The 11086-nt window shown below is 43.4% G+C and overlaps 1 protein-coding gene across 8 annotated transcripts in view; it reads left to right on the top strand.

Moving 5' to 3' along the window:
• Positions 1 to 822: 822 nt before the first annotated feature.
• Positions 823 to 11086, top strand: part of flvcr1 (FLVCR choline and heme transporter 1) — a 37880-nt gene continuing 27616 nt past the window's right edge. For 7 of the 8 annotated variants that reach the window (XR_013499644.1, XR_013499642.1, XR_013499640.1 and 4 more), the window contains exons 1-2: positions 824 to 1626; positions 9861 to 10005. Coding sequence is in view for 1 of the 8 variants with exons in the window: in XM_078229811.1 (XP_078085937.1) it covers positions 1000 to 1626; positions 9861 to 10005 (772 nt within the window). In the remaining 7 variants the exon portion in view is untranslated. Of the gene's footprint in view, positions 1627 to 9860; positions 10006 to 11086 lie in introns of all 8 variants that reach the window. The other variant, XR_013499643.1, reaches the window with a different exon arrangement.

Raw genomic sequence — 11086 nt, 5'->3', positions numbered from 1 at the left:
CTCTGGTTCCAGGTCTGCACATTTGTTTCGTGTTCGAATACGAGAAAGGAACATGAAGTGGATGGCATTTTTTGCTCGAATTATGTTTCTCCAAAGAGACGTTACACATCTGAATTATTCTTGCCACTTGGGGTCAGGGGGAAGATGAGAACAGTCACATGAGAGCAACAGCCATTTTGCGAATAAATCCGTTGAAAATTGGCTTTAAATTTCACAAAATCGGACTTGGTGAAAGAAACATTTAAAAAGTGGCTGCGGGGCAGATGACTTATTGTTTACGAAACGGTTAAAAGAACATGTTTTTTGTCAAAGTTTTTTTTCTGTCAGAACTAACCATAGCGGGAACAATGATGTGACATCAGCAGATTTTGCAATTGGCTTACTTCAAAGCCGGGACACGAGCTTCTTCTGTTTCCAGACGGAATTCAGCGAAAGTCTGATCAATTTTAATTCTTCAATTAGCAAACCCATTTCTCAGTCCCCTCCGTTAATATTTTGACAATCTCAAAAAAATAATTTATCTCCGACGAAGATTGCGCATTTTTTCGCCGCGGTTGAGGATCCCCGCCACCTGAATGGTCAGGCGGCCCGTCAATCATCCCCTGAGCCCGCCCCCACCCGCCCGGCCGATTGGTCGCTTCGCCTGGGCGGCGCCGACCTTCGGATTGGCTAATGCGCCTCTCCGCCCGCAGTCCGATTGGTCAGCAGCCACATCAAACACGAACGCCCCTCTCCATCTGGGCATTCAATTGGTCCAGAAGGACGTCAATCAATCACCCCGCCCGCCAGTTCTTATAAACCGCCTCGCCTCCCCGTCGCGCTCATTCAGTTGCGAAGTATCTCTGAGAAGTAGTCGTGTGAACAATTTATTGCACAAAACCTGCTTAAATTTTTTTAAAAAACATACAAACTATTACCTATAGAAGTAGATTCTAGTTTCATAAGCTATATTTAAAGTATATATTTTATATAAGCGAAAAAATAAAGCAAAAGCTAACAATGGTGGATGCCGATGGAACAGGATGCCCTGTCACAAAGACAATACCTACTGCCTGCAGTAAAGATGTGGTTATAAATGGCATTAATGGCCATCTCCAAGGCATGATGCAAGACGGAAAGACGGGGAAAGGTGTTAGGTCCCCGGAGGAGAGGGAAGCTATGCTGACCGGCGATGTGAAGCCGATCCAGACGCAGGTTTACTGCAAGCGGTTCCTCATCCTGACCGTGTTCAGCCTCTACTCGATGGTGAACGCCTTCCAGTGGATCCAGTACAGCATCATCGCCAACATCTTCTGCCATTTTTACCAAGTCTCCTACGAGCAGATCGACTGGCTCTCGGTGGTCTTCATGCTAGTCTACGTCCCCCTCATCTTCCCCGCCGCCTGGCTGCTGGACAAGAAAGGCTTGCGGACCGTGGCGCTGCTGGGCTCCGGCCTCAACTGCATCGGAGCCTGGATTAAGATCGCCAGCGTGCGGCAGGACCTGTTCGGGGTGACCATGTTCGCCCAGACGGTCTGCTCCATCGCTCAGATTTTTATCCTCGGGCTGCCCTCTCGGGTGGCATCGGTGTGGTTCGGGCCTAGAGAGGTGTCGACAGCGTGTGCGACCGCCGTCCTGGGCAATCAGGTGAGGAGCGTAGAGTGTAAGGGGTTTAATCAGGAGTGGGGGGCAGTTTGGCGGGAGTTTCCGCCGCTCTTGCGCCTCTAACTTTGGGATATTGGTTAAAAAATAAAAAGGAGGGGGGGGGGCATCCCGGTGTGGGCGCGCTCCCTCGGCCGGCACTGCGGAAGATACGCCCCTCCCGCAGTAGCGTTTGGCGGGATAGTCGCTCGACACAAATTTCCACTCCCGCCGCGCCTCGGGTGGGTTCGGCTCGGCGAATTTTCCAGAAGCCGCGTTGCGACCCCGCCCCCCACTTGCCGTTTGATGTTGTCTAATAATAATATCCGCCCCCCCCCCCCCCCCCCGCCGCCGCCGCCGCCTGTCTAATGTCACCCTCCCGCTCCGCTTCTATCTAATCTCCCCCTCCCTTAACCCGAGCCAGGTTGCAGAGCGACCACCTCCCACTTTATATCGTCCTCAAGTTTTTAAAAAATAAAATCGTTATTGCAACTCCCGCCCCGCAAAACTGAAATGACGGGTTTGGCACACCTCGACGGTTTTTTTCTTTTTATATACGCCGCACATATTTGAACTTGGCTTTATCTTGGGATTCCGAGCCGTTATCTGCAGTTGCATTCCCTTCCCAGCCACGATGCCGGCTCTTCTGAGAGCACATTCACTCCCGCTTCTCCTGTTTTGGGGGAACGTTTAGCGCCTTCATAGACACGTGAATTTCTTAAGTGGAATTCATCATCTATGTGATTGAAGCAGGAAGTCTTCAAAGAAGATGGCAGCTCAGAGAACATGGCAGAAGAAAATGGTGTCCTGACTAGCCTGCAGCTTTGACTTTGTAATTGGTATCTTGTATCTATCCCTTGTTGACGATTTTTGGCAGTGAGATCAAACGATATCAGCAATGTTGCGCAAGATGATCCCTCCCCCCCCCTCCCCCCCAAAATATAATAATCGTTCACTGGAGGTAGATCAGCTGGGAGCTGCTTCCTAGCCCTTTGGCCTCAGGGCAGCCTATAATTGGTAGGTCTTATGGAGCCAGTCACATTCTTTTTGTTACACAAGTTCCTGAAACTCTGGTCTTCATTTATTGGAGCCAGTTTGATCAGTGGGCCATTCATCTCTTTGAATGATTGACTATTTGAGTCAGAAGCTTGGTAATCCTTGATTTGCTCTCAATTTTTTTGATCACTCTTTTTGATATTTGCAGATTTCTTAGCTGCATTTTGTGATCATGGCACAGTTTGGGTATTTTGAGGGGTTGATGAATTAGCTTGACAAAGCCCCTCCAAATTCTGTTCAGTTTTTCACCTCTGTTTCATGCTCTTAATGTTTAATTCTGCATCTGCCAATCGGGTCAGGCCTTATTTCTTGACTAATTTCATCCCCTCCACTCCTACCTTTTTTGGTCTATGGGGGGGTTTGGTGATTTGGTGTCCACCGTTTGAACAGCCATTTTTGTTACTATTTGTATGCTTAACATGTCTTCTATTTTCTCTCAATCTGACAATAAAAATTTTTATGGAAGGAAAATTCCAGAACATTTCTGTGCGGTATGCTGAACTTAATATCTTTTTTTAAAAAAAAATCCCAAGGAATGGCAACAAGGATTTCCACCATTTTTCCAGCTGATACAGATGTTGATCAGTTCTCTTGGACTGAAGGAGAAAATGGATTCAGACATTGAATTTTCTGACTGCGTCAGACAGGACTAACAAGTATGCCATTCTGTTTTTAATATTGAGAGTAGCAGAAACAGGTGAGGCAAGTTCTGACACAGCTGTGAGCAAACCTTGTGCTGAAGAAAAACATAGAACTAGACAGAAACTTCAGTGAGGCACTAAGCATGCATCTCTCAAATTCCATAAATAAGCAACTGCATGAAAAATCACAGATGTGATACCATCCATGGGCATAGATTGAACATTGGAAACATCTGATTTGCAAGCTTCAGGCATAGAACAAACACAGCATTGTAATAGCACGCATAAACAAATGTCATCTGAGTACAAATAGTGTTCCAAAGAACAAAATAGCATCTTCAAATGTTTCTGATGGTAATAACCCCTGCAGAGGACAAGTATCCTGCCCTGCAGGGGTAAACTGCCGATTGTTCGGTTAGCAAAATTGCTTTGCACAATTCTGTCATTCTAAATCAAGGAACGGTTCTACAAAACAGCGGAACCCAAGACCGCAGAAGATGGTGTACAAAACAACCAGAGGGTGATCTAGGCTGACCAGATCCTAATACAGAATAGGTGATGAATATGTTAGGTAACCTATTCAAGTTGCTGGTGATTAAAGTGGCCATGTTGAACATCCCTGTGCAAGGAGTGATAGACACCGGAGTAAGTGCAAGCTTGCTTACTCAACAAGAGTGCCTATAACAAAAGCATCAACTTTTTTCGTTGGATGGTGGCCAGCTCTGGTTGATTAACACATCTTACGATACTGCAATTCGAAGCCACAGTTTTTGAAACGTCACTTCATCACAATACTGTAGAATTAGCTCCCAAATCCAGGTGTACAAATCTTTTTTTCAGAAGTTATGAGCAACGCAATATTGGAATTTCTTCAGCAACATTCCAAAATGCAATCCAACATACTTTATTGGCACACCTGGATATCGATGCTCCATGCAGCCCATGTGAGGTAAGAAGTCTGCTGGGAATAATAAATGATTGTGCCAGATTTGTATCTGATTTTTGCCACAATCACCCAACCCATTACAGGATTTAGCACACGAAAATTGTTAGTTACATCTGGGAGCTGAAACGACAACTGGTTTGAGCTACTAAGGAACCAAATAGTGAGTAACACAGTAATGGCATACTTGCACCCAGCCAAGCCGGCTGAATGTTATGGTAGGGACACATCTAGTCAGCCAGGGAGATCTCCATTTGTATCTTAACGGTGCCCATCTCCGGATACAACTTGTGTAATAGATTATTCAATCAGTCATTGACACCCGTGGAACACCATTTATTTAAAAATAGAATAAGAACTGACCAACACATGGAGTTCTGAGCACTTTCATTTATACCATTTCTCAAGCTCAGTCCATAGTTACTGATCAATAAATGTCTCCGTTATATAACAACTAGAATCACCAACTTTTAGACTGGTTATGCACTTTCATGAGTAGATTAAAATGCTGTATCACACTTCCAGCCATTTTCACTTCTTTCTCACCGGCATCAATCTATCTGGCCCTACGTCAAAAATAATGCTATTGCTTGATCCAAGAACAGCTTTCTTAAGTCAATCTTGAGGATGGATGAGTTTTTTTTAAAAAAAATTGTTTTGTCTATTTTCTGGATTTTTCTATCTCAACCTCTGGAGGGGAAATTCTTGGGGTGCAGTGGTAGCCCTCTACTGTCTGGCCTATTGGCTGTTCTTTGTGAATATGGGTAATAAACTTAGACTATTAGACTTGGGAACTTGACTCCAACCCTCCTGTCATCAGGTTTCCACAAGATGTTCAGCGCAGAGTGAGGATATGGTACTAAAATGGATTTGTATTTGTCACTTTCACTTTGAAGCATTCTTATTACTTCAGCCTGTGCCACCATGTTTATTGGTGACCTGTTTCTAATTAAACTTAGCCTTTTCATAGAATATAGCGTAGAAAGAAACAATTCAGCCCATCGAGTCAGCACTGACACCAACGGAGCATCTTACCCAGGTTCTATCCCTGTAACTCCACATTTACCCTGCAAATTCCACCTCCCCCCAACCTACACATCTTTGGAGGCTAAGGGGCAATTTAGCATAGCCAATCCGCCTAACCTGCACATCTTGAATGTGAGAGGAAACCTATGCGGACAATGGGAGAACATGCAAACTCCACACAGTCACCCAAAGCAGCAATGCTCATGTAATAATGAATCAAATCATGCAGCCCATGGTGTCATGTGTAGTGTAGAAAGCTACTTAACATTAAAATACAAATTACAATGAAATTCACTAAATATGCCTTAGGAAGGAAATCTGTCCTTGCCTGGTATGGCCTACATACAATTTGACCGACAATGTTTTGACACTTAATGGTCCTCTGAAATGGTCTAATAAGGCACTGTTGTCCCAAGCTGCTGCAACAAAGAATAAAGCTGCAAGGACCATCTGGCATCAACCATAGGCATGAGATACAGACATGACAAAGCATACACTCAATTCTGCGAAGCCCTCAATACCATCGGTGAGAAAATTCTGAGAACTGTCCCATAGACTTGACATGCAACAGCTTCACACAGTCATGTTCACAGAATTAAATGTTTCAACCAATGTCCAGAACGGCACTACATCACTATCCCTAGATATGTGAGGGAGGAAAACCTAATTGTCCTCGCCGATCTGTCACAGGTGCATTTGCCCTGTATTGGTGAACTGATCACTGCAATGTCCTTGTGGAGACTTCAGTCCTGTCTGCAGACTCTGGACAGCCTCCATTGTGTTGCATAGCACCACCACTGTGCTAAATGGGAAAGATTCAGAACCGGTTTATCAGCTCAACTGGCCATCCATAAAACCCTGTGGGCAATAAGCAGCAAAATTGTATTCCATTACAGTCTGTAACCTCATGGTCCAGCATATCCCTTACTCTTAACATTGACATCAGGTCAGGGGCGAACCCTGGTTCAATGAGGAGTGGAGGAGAGCATGCCAGGAGCAGCACCAGGCATACAGCACAGGATTACATGCATGCTAAACAGAGGAATCGCTAAATGATTAAATGACCAAATGTTCAGAGTTCTGCTATACCCAATTGTGAATAAGAACATAAGAAATAGGAGCAGGAGTAGGCCATCTAGCCCCTCGAGCCTGCCCCGCCATTCAATAAGATCATGGCTGATCTGAAGTGGATCAGTTCCACTTACCCGCCTGATCCCTATAACACCTAATTCCCTTACCGATCAGGAATCCATCTATCCGTGATTTAAACATATTCAACGAGGTAGCCTCCACCACTTCAGTGGGCAGAGAATTCCAGAGATTCACCACCCTCTGAGAGAAGAAGTTCCTTCTCAACTCTGTCCTAAACTGACCCCCCTTTATTTTGAGGCTGTGCCCTCTAGTTCTAGTTTCCTTTCTAAGTGGAAAGAATCTCTCCACCTCTACCCTATCCAGCCCCTTCATTATCTTATAGGTCTCTATAAGATCCCCCCTCGGCCTTCTAAATTCCAACGAGTACAAACCCAATCTGCTCAGTCTCTCCTCATAATCAACACCCTCATGGTGGTGCATTACAATGAAACTGAGGTGTGGGAGGGTAGGAGGATGCTTCGTAAGCATCCATATCTTCAGTGTTCCTCTGAGTGTGCAAAGATCAAGGTTGAAACATTTGCAGCTGTCTGGCCAGAAATGCAGAATGGATAATCCATCTCAGTTGTGTCCTGAGGTTCCCCAGAATCATAGATGCCAGTCATCAGAAAATTCGATTCACTCCACCTAATAACAAAAAGCAGCTGATTGCATTGGATGTAGACTAGGGGCCTCAACAGCATCCTTGCTGAGGTGGTGAAGACTTGAACAAGCAGTCCTTATAACCATGAAGCTGCTACATAGCTGCAGCTGGCTTTGGGGGAGGAGTAGGGTGATTTCTCCATTGGTTAAAATCATGTCGAAAGTAAAGGAAGATTGATGTGGTTGTCCATATCCTACTTCAATTGCCTTTTTCCCTTAACATAAAACTGAATGCAGTTTTGAGCTTCATTTGCATCTGTGCCTGCATACAATGCCTGGATATCATTCAGTGCATGCAAGGTCAATAATCATCAAGAAAGTCTAGCCACCTCCTGTTGCCATTTAATGGCAGTACCATCACTAAATTCTGAGGGTCACTATTGATCAGAAATTTTAACTGCACCAGCCACATATACACAGGCTACAACAGCAGGTGAGTATTCTACACTGTGACTTGACTCCACAAATAATTCCTTCTGCTTGCAGTAAACAAAGTCAGGTGTGCAATGGTGTACTTGCATGGATGAGTGCAGCTTCAACAACACCAAGAAACTTGACACCATTTGGGGTAAAGCAGCCTAATTGGCACCCTATCCAACACCGTTTAAATGTTCAATCTCTCCACCATATTGTGGCTGCAGTATGTGCAATCTGTAAGATGCACTATAGCAACTCACCAATGCTTCATGGACAGCACCTCCCAATCTTCTGGCGTATACCACTTGAGAGACGTGGGCAGTTGCACATGTGGGTGTCGTCATTTCCAATTTCCCCTTCAGTCTCACACTATGCTGACTTGGAAATTTATTTCTGGGTCAAAATCCTGCAACTTCCTCCCCACAGGAGAACCTTCACATAGACTCCAGTCACAGGTGAAAAATAAACACTGGTCTTGCCAGTGATGTCCATGTCCGGTAAATAAGCAGTTGTGTAGCTGCTATGCAACTTCAGAAGTAGGTTAAGAGTCAACTATGTGTGTTACATCATAACCAGTGGTGCTTTGATGCCCACCAAAGCAGCGATGATTTAAGTGCGGCTTGAAGGGAATTGGCAATGAATAGGTCAGGTGAAAACAGTCCTGCCGTCCAAGGGATCCACGTGCACATCCCAGGAGTGTTTTAGAACAGAAGTTCCCACTTCCACTCTTCCATCCCAAATCTTCAAGATTGCTATTTTCAATAAGCATACAGTAATACTAGATCTGATTTTCTTCAGGCCAAGTACGACATGTTCCATTCTTCAATGGATGGGAAGAGCAGGCAACTGTTATCTAGTGGTTTCGCCTTTACTTAACTTTTCCCCTTCTGCTTTTGTATTTTTGTAAGGATACCACCTTTAGGTGCATTATTTCTTTTGAACCTTGTGTTTAATTAAATACAGGAATTGTTCAAAAATGCAACTACTCAGATCTGACAAATAATGAAACTACCCAATAAAACATTATCTTTCTATATAGGAATGTGTGGCAAAATGACTAACACTACATTCTGCACCATCTCCTTTCCTTCTCAAACATGGCAATTAAGCACTTCAAACGAGGCTAAATTATACAAAATATGTTTCAACATTTGTCAAGGCCACAATTCTGATCGATTCATACCTCGAGTGAAAATTGCAGAAATGTTAACCATGGAGTGATGGGACTGATGATAGTTCTCAGTTATTGAGTTTCTGATTTTAAGACTTGTACTAAAGTTGCAAATTGTGGCTAGGCTATTTGTAGGACAAACTTTAGACTATCCGTTCTGGTTTGTTATAAAACCTTGGATTATCCCCACTAATAAAACATCCTTGACTGCTAAAGAGGAAATAGTATCAGCTCTGTCTTCACCACTTAGGCTGGGAAGGGAGACTCATGACAGATGAAACAAGCGATCAAAGGCCACAGGTTTAATGTAGGGATGCTTCAAATATAGACTTTGAGCTATATTATTCTTGTGCAACTACTGTGCCTTTCTAGTTGGCGTCCTAATGGGCAATTGATGCTCCTTTGAAGCGATACCTTGTAACTCCTATCAATTTATCAAAATATCAATTGAAATGTATTTTGAAGTCGATGCTTTCTGTTAAGTAGTGTCACCAGTGTGATGATCGGTTCATGAAATACCATAAGCAAAAACTCATTAAACACCAAGTAGCATGTTCTGCACATGGTCACATCCTCCATTATGGATATTTCTTTATTCAAAGTAACATGACAATTATATTTTGAATTACTCAAATTTTAAGTGGGTTATTTTGGGAATTTACAAGCAATTTAGGTTCAAATGAAAACTAGGAATTATTTGCAAATATTAGTATTAGTAAATATTGATCTTGAGGAAAAACATTGAGCATAACTAGCTGAATTAGACAAGCTCGCGTTTCTTCCTTGGGCGCAGCATGGCAATTGGACCTGAAAATGTGTCCAATGTTTCTCTCATTATTCACAAGTAACCTCCCAAATTAGAAGGCACCCAAATTTAAAATGGGCGTAAGCCAGTGCAACTAACTGAATGTCAATTTCTAATTTCTGCCTTAAGTGTTAACTCTCTTAATCATTCGTGTACAATCTGTTTAAGAACCTGACATTTTCAACTTGTATCCTGCTTTCAAAAGTAAAAGACAGGTTGCAAAGGAAAATGAACTCAAAGTTGAGAAAATACAGCAAAATTAGTTTTGTTTTCTGTTTTGACGGAAAATCTGCCTATAATGCTTCAACTATCTGCCTATAAAACTTCAAAATTGTAGTTTTAAGTTAAATGCTATATTTTTATGTTTTGATTTGTTTCTTTGTTTCACAGCTTGGTGTGGCCTTTGGTTTTCTTTTACCTCCAATTTTGGTGCCTAATACTAAAGATGATCTTACTCTTATGGCAAAAAATATAAGTATATTGTTCTATGGGACAGCAATAGTAGCCACTGTGCTCTTCATCTTGGTTGTAGCAGGTAAGTTTCTTTTGTTCTAAGAATTTGAAAGTCAAATAGCAGTTTATATTGATGGCTGGTACCTGAGGGTTTTTTTAAATTAATTTGCGGGATGTGGGAATTGCTGGTTAAGCCAGCACGTATTGCTATCCCTAGTTGCATTTGAGAAGGTGTTGGGGAGTTGCCGCCTTGATCGCTGCAATCCCCGAGGTCTTGGTGCACCCACAAGTGCTGTTGGGAAAGAAATTTTGATCCAGCGACGGTGAAGAAACAGCAATATATTTCAAAGTCAGGATGGTGAGTGACTTGGAAAGGAACCTCCAGATGATGGTGTTTCCAGGTATCTGCTGCCCTTGACCTTCTAAGTGGTACAGGTTGTGGGTTTGGAAGGTACTACCTAAGGAACCTTGGCTGCAGTGCATCTTGTAGATGGTACACGCTGCTGCCACCATAGGTGTCTGACGGATTGAATTTTTGTGAAAGGGGTAGCAATCAAGCAGACTGATTTGTCCTGGATGGTTTCGAGCTTCAAGTGTTGTTGGAACTGCACTCATCCAGGAAAGTGGAAAGTATTCCATCACACTCTTGACTTGTGCCTTGTCGATGATGGACAGGCATTGGGGAGTCAGCAGATGAGTTACTCGCCGCAGGATTCCCAGCCTCTGACCTGCTCTAGTAGTCACAGTATTTATATGGCTAGTCTAGTTCAGTTTCTGGTCAATGGAAACCCCCAGGATGTTGATAATGGGGGATTCAGCGATGGTAATCCCAATGCATATAATGGGTTGATGCTTAGATCTCCTCTTGTTGGAGATGGCTATTGCCTGGCACATCTATTATGCAAATGTTACTTGCCACTTCTGAGTCCTAACCTGGATATTGCTGCATTTGGGCATGGATTGCTTTAGTATCTGAGGATTTACGAATGGTGCTGAAGCTTCTGCAGTCATCAGTGAACATCCCCACTTCTGACCTTATGATGGAAGGAAGGTAATTGATGAAACAGCTGATGGTGGCTGGGGCTAGGACACTACTCTGAGGAACTCCTGTATCCATAGGCTTGATGTACAAATATAATGTGCCACACAGTAGGAGCACTAAT

Source organism: Mustelus asterias, chromosome 15 (genome assembly GCF_964213995.1).
Source record: "Mustelus asterias chromosome 15, sMusAst1.hap1.1, whole genome shotgun sequence".
Lineage (NCBI taxonomy): Eukaryota > Metazoa > Chordata > Chondrichthyes > Carcharhiniformes > Triakidae > Mustelus > Mustelus asterias.
This window is presented reverse-complemented; position numbering and strand designations above follow the sequence as displayed.